This window comes from Megalops cyprinoides, chromosome 7 (genome assembly GCF_013368585.1).
Source record: "Megalops cyprinoides isolate fMegCyp1 chromosome 7, fMegCyp1.pri, whole genome shotgun sequence".
Lineage (NCBI taxonomy): Eukaryota > Metazoa > Chordata > Actinopteri > Elopiformes > Megalopidae > Megalops > Megalops cyprinoides.
Window position 1 is genome coordinate 24,363,040 of NC_050589.1, and position 13,223 is coordinate 24,376,262.

At 42.7% G+C, this 13,223-nt stretch overlaps 1 protein-coding gene across 7 annotated transcripts in view; it reads right to left on the reverse strand.

Moving 5' to 3' along the window:
* The window catches only part of LOC118781231 (RAP1 GTPase activating protein), an 81,069-nt gene that overhangs the window by 13,457 nt on the left and 54,389 nt on the right, over window positions 1–13,223 (reverse strand). For 5 of the 7 annotated variants that reach the window (XM_036534172.1, XM_036534170.1, XM_036534169.1 and 2 more), the window contains 11 exons: window positions 10,789–10,836; window positions 9,676–9,714; window positions 9,367–9,552; window positions 7,999–8,102; window positions 6,948–7,026; window positions 6,660–6,713; window positions 6,214–6,297; window positions 4,717–4,817; window positions 3,713–3,842; window positions 542–697; window positions 236–307 (listed from right to left, as the gene is read on the reverse strand). In XM_036534172.1, coding sequence (XP_036390065.1) covers window positions 236–307; window positions 542–697; window positions 3,713–3,842; window positions 4,717–4,817; window positions 6,214–6,297; window positions 6,660–6,713; window positions 6,948–7,026; window positions 7,999–8,102; window positions 9,367–9,552; window positions 9,676–9,714; window positions 10,789–10,836 — 1,053 coding nt within the window. Of the gene's footprint in view, window positions 1–235; window positions 308–541; window positions 698–3,712; window positions 3,843–4,716; window positions 4,818–6,213; window positions 6,298–6,659; window positions 6,714–6,947; window positions 7,027–7,998; window positions 8,103–9,366; window positions 9,553–9,675; window positions 9,715–10,788; window positions 10,837–12,657; window positions 12,694–13,223 lie in introns of all 7 variants that reach the window. The other 2 variants (XM_036534175.1, XM_036534173.1) reach the window with 1 other exon arrangement.

Below are 13,223 nucleotides of genomic sequence, written 5' to 3' on the forward strand. Positions count from 1 at the left end.
ATTAAATATGCAATAAAACAATACAACACCTACAGCAATGGAATACTCAGCTCATTTAGTATCTGTTTACTGAGTGGGCAGCTCATTTCAATGCAGGGGGATATGCTATTCACCAGTCTATATTACCACCTTGCCAATGCTGTGGCTGCTGGAAGTATGAGTCATTCCCATATATTCCTGAACACAGATTGCATAAATAATATCAAAACTCATCTGTGGGATTCTGCTAACTTGCCTTTCTGAAGACTGCAGGGTCTGGGAGAGCAGGACCAAAGAAAGGGACGTCATCTCGAGCTGTCACTGACACCTGAGCCAGGAAAAGAAACAGCAGGACAGGTGAGCGCTCTGCAGGATCACTCCCACGCCCCAGCGTCACTGTCCCAACTCAGGTGCCGTCTGAACGCTGTGACTTGGCCTGTGTATGTGGACTCTGAAAGCCAAGCATGGAATTCCGTGATCCCTGGCTACTCGCAGACAGCAGGGGTGGAATCTCGCTCGGTGGAAGGAAAACCTGCCCTGCAAAGCACAACGGCTACACTACCTTGTACAGCACGTTGTCGGAGCAGGCATTCTCCACCTGCACCACCACATAGGCGTGAAGGAAGTTGGAGGCAATCATGTCTGGCACAAAAGGCGTGTTTTCCTCCTGGAACACGATGGCCACGATGTCATTTCCTATGTGTCTCTTCCTCTGCAGCTGCAACACAACACAACAAGGCAACATGGCACATAAAAGATGGCATCTGGATCAAGAAGCCCCATAGAGACAGGGTGATTCTGCTTTGTCTGTTTTCATCAAAGCTGAAGGATGAGGGGGGAGGGGGTTGGGGGAGTCCACTCTTAGTTGTCATATTCCTTATGACCTGTTTTCTCATGATGTTATGGTCTTATTCTGTGGGACTATCATCTCTGGCTAACACCTGCTGCTCTTTTAATGTTTATTCAGTCTGATAGCAATCTGCTCTCAATAAATGATGATATTGTACCAGGGAGATTTGCTCTGAAAGCACATGATAAATGAAAGTCTCAGCCACCATAAATGGTTGAAAAAAAGGTGCACCAAATGTACCAGCTGTGTGATGTATCCATGCAAATATTTATACATTCCAAAATGTACACACAACTTTACTAGCCATGTCTTATAAAAACATAAGGCTAACTGCTTTATGGATTTGTATTGTAGTTGACAGTGTTTCTGAGAAATGCCCAGGTGTTAATATTCACATGAAAATGACAGGATTATGGCAGTGCAAATGACAGAAATGATCTCTGTTGGTTATACATGGCAACAATCTAAGAAAAATGAATACCCTCTACAGTAAAAGGAAAGCAAAAATCATATAAACATGATGAGGAGATGATATTCTAAGAAGAAAAGATTTCACAAGAGCAAAAAAAATAAACAAGAATAAAAAATGCAGATACTGGTGTTTGGAACATAAAAATGCTATTCAGAACATTTTTGCTCTTCAGAATTGTTTTTTTGTGCGCAAACACATTTCAGACTAGATACACTTGATCAGAGACGGGTTGTCTCGATGGTGAGGTGTGACTGTCACCACTGGTGCGCGTGAGGCCCTTAGGAGGCTGCTAAGTCAAGTTTCTCTCCACATCAGAGCAGATGGCATGAAAGCCACAGCTGAGTGCACACCAACAATGGTGGGTGAGAGCATCGCTGCGGTCCCTGACCACACCAGTTGTCCTCGGCGCACACCATACAGCCTGTTGCTTCCTGAAGTCCCGCCTCCTGCTGTGTCACTGTCTGTGGCCCTGGGTGTTCATCTTGTGTGGCCATGGAGGACCAAAAAAAGGCCTCTCCCAGGAGTGGGTTTTGACACTCACAGAACAGCCTCTCCCACATCCTCCTCCACCCACCCCACCCCCATCAGGACAGCATGGGTGCTCCAACAGAGAGAAGAAACAAAGGTCACTATTCAGAGAGTGGCTCTTACATAATGACAGAAAATGGGTCAATACACAAACACACAGAGTGCTTCAGTCTGCTTCATGTGCTGATTGTCAGATAACAAGAAGGTTTATGAAATTGGATTACTTTTAGGTATGGAATATAATTCAGCACTAACTTCAACTGCTGATCTGTGACCACAACAGGAGGGCCTCTAGAGCAAATTAAAGCAGCAATGAGTCAACTCAGGAGAATTGTCACTTCACCTTATGAGCATTTCAGACACACAGTACTCTCATTCAAAATCCATTACCATTTCAAACTGAGTTTAATACAAAAAGGGGATGACTGGGTGGCTGTAGTCTCAGGGTACCCCTTGGAATACTAAAATGACCCCTCTTGTGTGCGTTGTAACCCATCTTAGAACCCCCCCACCTAATACATGTGCTTTGCACCGGTTCGAGAGAAGTCTGTTAACATAGTTGGAGGAGCTAAAGGATTCAGTGGGTTTGAAGAGTTAGCAGGCGCTCTGAAAGACCCTACTTGTATGACCTGCAATGATTATTATTAGTAGTAATAACAGTGCTGTTATTTGCTTAACAGAACTCACACAGCTTGGCAGTTACAGAAGATCCATTTATACAGCTGGATATTTTACTGACGCGGTTCATGAACATTCTCAGTATAACCCCAGTGAATGGATGTATAAGCTTCACTAAGCCTCACCTAAAAGTAGCACCCGGGAGAGTTTTCAGCTTTCAGGGAAGAATTGTTACAAAGTCTCAGAGGAAAAACAAAGTGTGTGTAAGCTTGCTGCTTGGAAAGCCACCACTTACCATTGCATAAATATGGATACAGGCAACTAATTTAGCTGCTTCGCAGCAGTCCCCTCTTGCAATGCCCAACCAGCTGTGAGACGTAATGAGACTATCCCCATCCATGGTATGTTTCAGTTATTACCACAAATGTCTCTACCCCCTTCATCAGCAGATGAATAAAAGTGTGTATGCTGACATGCTCACAGTGGAATATAATTTGTTAGCCCTAGCGTAACGAGTACAGCCCTCACATAAGTGAAACAAATTGTGTAATATGATTTCCCTTTGAAATTGATTATGCAACTACATATTTACTGTCTCTGCCAAAAAAAAATGTAAGATTACAACAATGTAATCTTATCATTTTATATTTAGCTGTAGGCAGTATAATGATGAACCCATATGAGGGTGGCTCCATGTTTGCCAGGTCCAGCAGCGGTGTCACTGCTTTTCTTGAAATGTCAGTGATGTGACTGACTCTAATTAAGGCTGTCACAAAGAGAATCCATTCCCATCTAATCGGTATCCTCTTCCATCATTAACTGTCCTCACAAACCCTGAAGGCCTCCTGCAGTGGACGAATGTTGCAGGCTTGTTGTGGTCATTTATGCCCCGCAGTAGAAATTCTCTTTAAACTCTCAGCTCTCTGATCTTTAGAAGTCCTTACTGGCACTTTAAAGATCACAAAGACTTTATGAATTACTTTGTATTTGATTTTTACAACCTTTTATTGTTAATGTGTTTTACACATGCAATGCTTATGAATTTGGCCTCTGGTTTATGCACATGTCCTCTAGTGGGGTGGGGAGCAATACTCAGCTTACTGAGGCAACCCAGGTAAAGCTCCTTGCTAAAGGGTAAAAGAGCACTGCCCTTCCTGGAAACCAAACTTGTAAACTTCTGATGTCAAACCAGAATCCTTAACCACTACATCAATTATTAATTATCATTGATGTCCTGAGGATGATGGGAGGTGAGGTGGCCATACCTGTTGGGTGTCCCCCTCTGTGTAGGGCAGCTTGGTGGACACGTGGAACATGATCTCCTTGTTGCGGAAGTTGTGGTAGACGGACTCTGTTCCTGTCTGTCCGTGGGTGACGTCCAACCCCCCTCGGAAACTGCAGGAAGAACAAGAAAATAAGGGGCCTGCCATTCACCTCCTAATGATGTAATACTGTGTTTCAGTCTGTGCAATGAGCAATTTTGCTGGGTTTAAAATAAAAGAGTCACTTAGATTACAGTATTGTAATACTTTGCTATTATTGCATGTGCTTGCATGGCTGAGTTTGATTTCCACATCATTTGGCTATTTCGAGAGCAGAACCCCATTAATCATCATAGACCAAAGCACAGATGCACCCCAACATCACTTGAGCTTTGCAAACCTGGTCTGCACACACAAGTACAAAACTTACAGCTATCTTAACTGATTTTTCATGAGTGAACTTCAGCTCAAGAGCTGTTTCTACTGTTCTATCATTAACTGTTTGCATAGCAATTTTTGTAATAGTACCTGTATTTGATGCACTATAAACATCAACAGTGCAGTTAATTTAAAGGCACACCTGTGTCTTGATAGAGGTGTGAAACAGTCTCAAACACCTGCATGATCACCAACAAATTTATCAAAGAGGTTAGCAGTGACAGCTTCACCATATATGTAGCATCATCAAAATGGCTGTCTCAAATATTGGGTTTTTAATCTTTGATTATTATATTGATTTATTTATTGCTCGTTATCTATTTACCGTTTTTCATGCATGCGGAGCACTATATGTATAAACTTTATTCCAGTGTTCTTCTTCCTCTTCTCAGATTGGCCCAGAAAATCAATTTAATTAGCATGATTATATTACTTTTGTAAAATATTTAGCGTAGCTTGCAGCAGTAGCCACATCATATGGCTGAATGGGAAAACACACAGGGCAATGGGAGGTCAGTACAGACACACTCAGTGGTGAACAGGAGGATGGCCGCGGCCTGCAGTCCTACCCTTTGAAGTCGTGCAGCTCGATCTTCTGCCCCAGGAATTCCAGGAACTCCACAAAGGCCTCACTTTCTTCACTGTTCCCAAACAGCTCCTCCTCTGAGGTCTGCCAAAAAAAGACACGGTTAAACCGATGCAGCAACAGCGAAAGGTCGCACTGTGTCTGCTCACTCCACATTTTAAGGGAAGACAGAGGCAGAGGGGTGAGGCAGGTGCCTTTTTGCTGGTAAGATGAAAAAAGAAACAGGGCCAAGTTACAGGAAATAATTTAGGAAATGTTTAGTAGGTTTCCTTTGGAACAGTGCCTGTTCAGTTTGTGTAAGGTAATGTGGCCAAAATTGTTTGGTGTAACTTAGTTTCATGATATTTGACTTTGATGAACTGTTTTGTAGAGACAATAAATCTGCTTTTTATGCTTTTTTAGTTTGTTTTGATTCTTTTCTGGAGTACTCAGAGGTTTTAATAATAATTTTTGGATTTGAAAGTCTGGGGGTCATTATGAGTCATGTTCTTAGTGTTGAACAAGAGCACAGCACTCCCTCAGTCTCCAGCCTCAACATGACAATAAGACAAAAGAGGAGAAAATGAAAATGAATTAAAACAATCACTATTTCATCCAACAATGGCATCAACAACAATATTCCACAAACAAAAAAAAAAACCACTCCAGTATTAGCAAATCTAAAGACTTTATTATTTATTTATACATTTATTTCAAAATGTTCACTTAGGATCAATTAACATAATAAAGATGCTAATGCACTTGCTGAATAAACATGTTGTCTCATTAAGTGAGGCCACTGGGGTCGACAGAAAGAAGGAAGTGCGAACAGTTTGAAGATGAAGAGTGAACAGATACTGTGTCCTGATTGTGGGTGTTAGGGGGTGGGGGTGAAACCTTCTGTCAATCTCACATTGCATGGGGCAGGAGAGAGGGTACAGAGTAATGAGTGCAGACCTAATTTCTACAGGAGGTTCATTTATCTGCAGGGGTAGTGAAGAGATGTCCATGAGAGGGGGAGACTTCAGAGCAGAGCCCATATGTCCCCCCCCCCCCCCCCCCCTTGGACCCCCCTCATCTCCACAGGTCCTCTCTCCCATGCTAATTCCCCCAGGGAATGGGAGCTGGAGGGGGTGCCTACAGGGTCCTTCAGACCCCTTTCAGAGTGCCCTCATCTTGAAGAGTATCCCTCTCCCCTTCAGGTTTAAAGGTTAATGATACGGACCTCTGAGCTCAAAGCCTCTTCAGCAAATGCTTTCTCCTCTGACCCTGGTTACGCTATTATTCACAGAACAATGGACTTCACGATCACTAAGACTCAAAGGCAGCCTTGGGGCCAGACTTGATTTGCAATAGACTTAAGCAGATTGAGCATGGAGAGATGGTTTATGAGGAGGCACATTATAACCATCTCTGTAGAGGATATGCAGTTCACAGTTGATGCACTGATAGATGCCTTTAGTAATGCAACTGTACCCACACCCAAAAATGTGGGGCTCACCTGTCCGAACTTCTGATAAATGACTCCGAACTTGAAGTTGTTGCTGATGACGTGCTCATCAAAGGTGACAATGAGCCTTGAAGCCTGGGGACAGGGAGAGACAGTTAGAACCATGTGTGCAGTTGCCAATGGTGATGACTGGACTCAGCCACTGTCCTGCTGTCTCGATGTGGCACACTCTCCTGTCACTATTACTGCTGGGAATTCAAAATCTCATTGCTGCATTAACAAGGATAAGTCACTGCCATGGTGTTGATGTGTGGAATACTGCTAACAACATAGACCCAGGTGATATGGAGAAGTCAGGCCTTACGCATAGTAATTGAGGCCAAAGTGCCATCAGTTCTATATCTGGCTTGGCATTTTGTTAAAGCTGGGAAATTTCCATGGAAAAGGATGCTTATCTGAATATGAAACAGGGGCTCACGCTGACCAATTGTGCGTACCTTTGGGTAGAGGACAGGGTAGAATCGATCCACGTTCACCTCCTCGCAGACAAGCTGGGAATACAAAAAGCGGACAACCTTTTCAACTCTGTTTCACTCCATTGCCATGAGACTAATTAGCCACACTGTTATTACTCTGTCCACATTACAAATAAAAAAAAAAACCCAAACCACATTAAAACTGTTTTTATCAGCAGTGGCAGGACAAGATGTGAGAGGACAGAGTGAATCATTCACGCAGTGGCAAGAGAACAGTGATTAATTAGGATGACCTTGACCCGGGCCTACCTTGGCCATCTGGACAACGTTGGGGAATTCAGTCAGACAGGATATTGGAATCACGTCGTGGTAGGTTTTAAACTTAGTCCTGGAAAAAAAAGCATCATATTATAAACATCTGAAAAGGAAGCATCTTCTTCAGTTGATTGCTGAAAATAAATTACCTATGCCATCCTATGCCATCTCTCTGTGCTATTACACAACTAAAACACACCTGCTCAGACTTCACCCTGGGTCTCACAACATGCAACAACCTTACTCCTGGCAACCACCCCATTCCTGAGTGCATTCTCATATTCAGTAATCTTACTCTTTCAAATCGTTGTTGCTCATATGAAATTGTTTGGGACCGTATGAAAACTATGATTTGGTTTTGTAGATAATTGTTAGGCTCTATGATCACTTTAGTATGAGGTAAGTACTCTGCAGGATAACTACCTTTTACTGTTGTATTGAAAAGAATATACTACATGCTTGTAAAAACTCATTTTGTAAAGACACCTATTCAAAGTGCTGCTGTGGTTAAGACTCTACTGCAAGTCAGGTGTGAAAGAGCTCCCAGACTGGCATTTGCACGTCATACTTTACAGCCTAAGACGGGCGTATTTAAATTACCGTAAACAGTGAATGAATCATTCTTGCTTCATTAATGACTAGAATTTGAGGTCCGCCCAGGCAGCCAAAAAATGCTTCGTTGGCGTTGCAGAGACAACAGAAAGCAAGCACATACAAGACGGCTGTAACAAAGTGCATGCTGTAACCGTGCAATATCTTGTGTTCTGAAGGCATGAATTCCAATTCTGTTTATTGGGAGTGAGGACTGTACATGAACAGAGGGTGTGACAGGAGAGCGAGTTAGAGGGAGAGGAGAGAGGAATGAGAGAGGGGGAGAGGGAGCGAGGGAGGGATGAGAAGAGGGAAAGAGGGAGAGAAGAATAAGAGGGGAAGAGAGTGAGGGAGACACAGGAGAAAGGGGAGGGAAAGAAGGAGAGGAGAGATGTAGGGAGAAACGAGGGAGGGAGCGAGGGAGAGAGGGGAGGGAAGTTCAGTGCCGTGGTACCGGAGCAACAGCCGGAGGTGTTCCTGGTCTCCGATCACGTCGTACTTCACAGAGAAGACCAGGTGGCCCAGGGTGCTGTCCATTGAGTAGTAATTAAAGTGCTCCTAACGAGACAGCACGAGGAGCAACCGTTAGTGAAGATTCATTGTCTCTCTCCACACTCATTTAATTACATCATTTATCTGGTCTCCCTCAGCTGCGAGCCTCCATCAACTGCAGCTGTTCAAGCACTGTGGCTCCTCCATGGTAAAAAAAAAAACAAGGTTGTGCACATTTGCCTAAATGCAGCACAAATGGCAAAGATGAGTTCATCTTGAATTAACAATCTTGTGACCAGTGGTTAGGCTGTCTGTAAGAATGATATTGCTGTTTGTTCAGTATTCATGATTGTACCTGACAACCAGCATTGTTGGTTACAACTTTAAGCATCAACCTGAGAGTGTATGTGTATATATGTATGTGAATTATTTGCCAATCCACACTGTTTGAAAGTTTTTACACCTATATATAATAATGTACTTTCCCTGTATTGTTGCTGAATAAAAGACAGCTTTTATTCAGTGATTGGGTATAACTGGCAGGAATGACATTTCTGTTGTGCCACACCCACTGAAGACAGTGTCACCAGTATTGTGAAGTGCTGTTGCCTAGCTCCTCTCTACCCTCCACAAAGGGGATGTTTCAAAGCTTACAGACAATCTCCTTTTTCAAATTCCTTAGAGCTCCCGAGAAGCAAATGTTGACTTAGCCATGTTTTAGGGCACATCAGCTTATAATGCATACCACAGCACTCAATGTCAGTGACCTCATTTCAAAGCTTTCATAACATGAAAGCCGAAGTTGTGCTTTTGGCCTGCTTTTGTGTGCGTTCGATGTCCATTATGACTGTACACAGGGTTTTAGTAATGAGTGTTGACAGATACTAATCGCCATAATACTGTGTGCATGTGAGCACTGAATTTTAACAGAAAACAATTCCCCACTAGTCATATTTTGTAAAAAAGAGGTTTATTTTCCTAAATATCTTGGGAAATCTAAGGTTTTAAAGGCTTGGGGCAAAAGAACAAAACAAAACAAAAAACAATTATCCTTCGAATTAAATGAATTATTTGAATGAATTATTTATTATGAATTATTATCATGTGGTCTCCAAGTTGTAGAGTGATTCCAGCACTCTCCTGATGACTGGGCTCATCAGAGCAGCTGGCATATTGTGAAGTTCCAGACTGCCTAAAAAGCAAATTTAGTGCTTCTTGTCTTTTGTCACGGGTTGAAACTTTTGATGGGGCCAGGTCAAAGGTTAGGTTTTACATGTGTGCAGTGATCTCGCTGTTACAGGCAACACCTGGAGTGGCCAGACATCCTCACCTTGCCCAGAAACTGCTTCCTGTAGATCTTGGCTGTGGTGTTGCATTCCAGCTTGACCCGAGATGTGGGAGACAGCAGCTGTTCGGGGTTGGGGGCAGTGCTCAGGTCGTGATTGGTCCCCTCAATCCAGTAGCCCCCAAACTGGGGCAGGAGGATGAGAGGGAAGGGGCTCTTACGACCCAGAACCTGGGGGTGGTAACCATGGCAACGACAGAGTCAGTGAGATACGTCACAACGTGTAAACATGTTTACTGTCTACAGTTAAATACAGCGCCATGGAGATGACCCTGACCATTCACAGTGGTTTACCTCATGGACACTTGGATAGGGGATGTAGTCCTCCTCAGTCTGCAGGGAGATGAACACGAAATGGTCACTCAACCGTCTCTCGGCAACAATAAATCTCTCATTATACATTAGGGTCCCCATGGAGACCACATCATCGGCTTGTTAGCATCAAAAGAGGATTGTGGGGGTGAATGCAAGCTGCCCAGGATCAATTAAATTAACCGCATTGATGCTGGAAAGTGTACACCTTATTACCTTGTATAGCTTACTGCTATTGTGTCTGCAGTTTGTCACAATGGAGACAAATTAGATACAATGGAATGATACTATGGTACATTTCTATTGGCCTGCTTTTGTGTGCGTTCGATGTCCATTATGACTGTACACAGGGTTTTAGTAATGAGTGTTGACAGATACTAATCGCTATAATACTGTGTGCATGTGAGCACTGAATTTTAACAGAAAACAATTCCCCACTAGTCATATTTTGTAAAAAAGAGGTTTATTTTCCTAAATATCTTGGGAAATCTATATCGGTGCTTTGCACCGATATAATGCACACTATCTACCTGGTGCAGAGGAGGGGGGGTGATCATAGCCATAATATAAACAGATCCCTGAAAAGCTAAAGCGTGATATTAAGGGAAAAACTAAGGGAACCACTCCTTCAGGAGACAGTGCAATGTAGCCTTTCACTGACATAACAGTACAAGAACCAATTACAAATAACCTATAGTCCAAGAACCAATTACAAACAATCTACATTCAACAAACCAATTACAATCTACAGGTAAAGAATCAGGAACAAGACAAACACTGTCAATTAACTGATTACAAGCAAACTAGTCAATCTACTGATTACAAAAAATGATTGTCAAATAATAAACAGCAAACAACTGACTGTCAAAAAACAGTTTCAAACAAGCTTCTATCAATTAACTAATTACTAAAAAACTGCTATCAAAGACCCTTGCTGTTTAAGGACTTGTAGGTGTCTGCCTGCTGATATGAGGAGCACTGTGGCAGCTGTGGAACAATGGAGCCATTGTGTGTAGTTTTGTTGGAAAACAGGGTGGAGTGGGTGTGTGGGTGTGTGTGTATGGGCGGGGGGGGGGGCGAAGGGGGGCAAACTACCTTGAGTGGTGGAGGAAGGGAGCATCTTTGTTCATCCATTCTGTTGCCCTGAAAGATGAACGTGAAAACACAAACAATCGCTAGCAAGTGGCCAACTCCCCTCCTCTCCCCCATTTGCATTGCATTGCTGCTTCCATACTGTGAAAACCCACCTTATTTACCTATTGGCTGTCCTCAGTCAAATTCAAAGAAAACATGTTTATTTATTTGACCTTGTTTTTTTTCCCTGACAATAAGCTATTGTAGACAACAGAAACACTGGATGACTGCATTATGACAAAACAACATTTTTATTAATATCATTGTCATTTTAAAAAATCTCTTTTTATCGCTCTAAATACAATCTACAAGTTATCTGAAACAGACCACTCCAATATTAACTCCTTCAAAATGACCTGAAGAGGGCAATATACTAATTTTGTACACACTGATAAAAACACACACACACACAGACACACACACGCATGCGCGTGCACACATACACACATACAAACTCATCTTGATAGCAACAAGGATAGAAAACCTGCTAGAGAACATAAACAGAGAAGACAGAGAGCAGAGAGGAAATTAGAAGATGAAGGTCAAATGACAAAGACAGAGAGATATATCGACACATAAGTGACTCAGCAAACAAAGAGGCGGCAGTAAAACAGAGACACTGGCAGAGCTTGGGAAAGCACCAGAGGCTGTAGATGGACAGAGAGGTCCTGGACATGCCTAAAGGAAAGAGAAATTTCCATCAAGGGAAGTGACACAGAGGATGCAGAACCAGAGCACAAGGGACTGTGTCATTTATAAAGATCTGGCCTTGCTTTAAATGGGACTCTTGAGCACCGATAAGGACTTGAAAAGCCCTTGGGATACAAGGAGAACAGTGCAGCCACAGTAAGAGTCATGAGAAATCATCTCTCTCGCTCCAGACGATAACTCCCTGCGCGTCTGCCGAAGTCCCGAGGTGCCAAAGAGTTGGAATTCTTGGAGGTTTCTGATAAGGAGGGCACCAATGAGGCGTCCCATTTTAGCTGACAGCAACACTCTTTTCATTGGGATAGTTTCAGCAAGGGGAGCAAGGAGATAAGCAAAAATACAAATTCAAGTTACTGAATCTTGAGGTATATGGAGAGCCACTGACGCATGTTCATGTGAAACTATACCTTTAACTCTACGTGAAACTCCGCATCAGGAATGTTAAATTTTACTGAGATGAAGTCATAAGTGGAGCCCAGAGGAAGCTCCACCCTTGGCCCCCAGATGGTTTTTGTAACGCTATGGTATTTGGGTGCATATTTGTGCTATTATACACTGAAATTATCCTCTTACACTGACCCTGGAAATGTATCACTATGTATCATATCAATTACATGCTGTGCTTGAACACAGTACTATGCAATGAAAATATACTGGTAATGGGGAACCAAAAGCCTGTATAGTGCCATGAGTTAGGGTGTAGGTAACGGAAGTGAGCGATCACCGTGACAACAGTCATTGATTGTGAGACATCCCATCCTAACCTGTATTACCGCTGTTTTATCATGCACCAGTAAGACAGGGAGAGCTTGCAGAGGACAGGATGAGAAATCGATTTAGTACCTTTTGAAGAAAAATCATTATCTGAGAGTATAAAGGTACTGAAATTGATGCTGCTGCGCACAAATTAATGCCAGAGTGTAACTAATCAGAGGGTCCAGTATCTGTGGGGCTCATTTTCTAGTTTCTTCAGAGAAGAACAGTGAACAAGTCATTGTAAGACAAGAATGAAAAAAAAGGAACCAATCCAAGAACAAACAAAAAGAGCAAGTAACGTTAATGCTTGCTTGCCATGAGAAATGGAAATGAATCAAAGAAAAGAGAATAAATAAGCCAACTCACCTGCATCCTCTCAATCATTTCAAATAAATCAGTAGTCTGGAAAAAGAAAAAAAAGTGACATGATGAAATGAAATGAGTTTGACTGAATGGAGTATACTCCAAGTGCTATCATTCAGCGGGGGTCTGCACTTAGAACACGCCTGGGGACAATCGGGATCCAGACAGGCTTTTGTGGCACCTCCACAGAACTTATATGTTCCGCTTCATCTCAGCGCCACACGTACGCTTCTCAAACACCTTTCTATTGAACATTTCCTCAGCAAAATTCTCCTCAAAAGTCAAGGAGAGTCTTTGGGAATTCTCTCCAGCTACTTCGTTCACATCTTTTCAAGCAAGAGATCCACGCTGCAACACCCAGAGCTGTGAATTTCAGATAAATACAGCCTGTGCAGAGGCTGGATTGATCTGAGAAGAAAACGGCAACAACGTTAAGTCTGTGCTTTGATAATATTGATGTGCGTATGCTTAGATGCAAGCATGTTAGGAAGCTAGCAGTGTGTTAGCTAGCTGAGGCCTTGCAGTAGTTTTTGACAGTATTAATTATGTGCTTAACACTTGATTCGTAC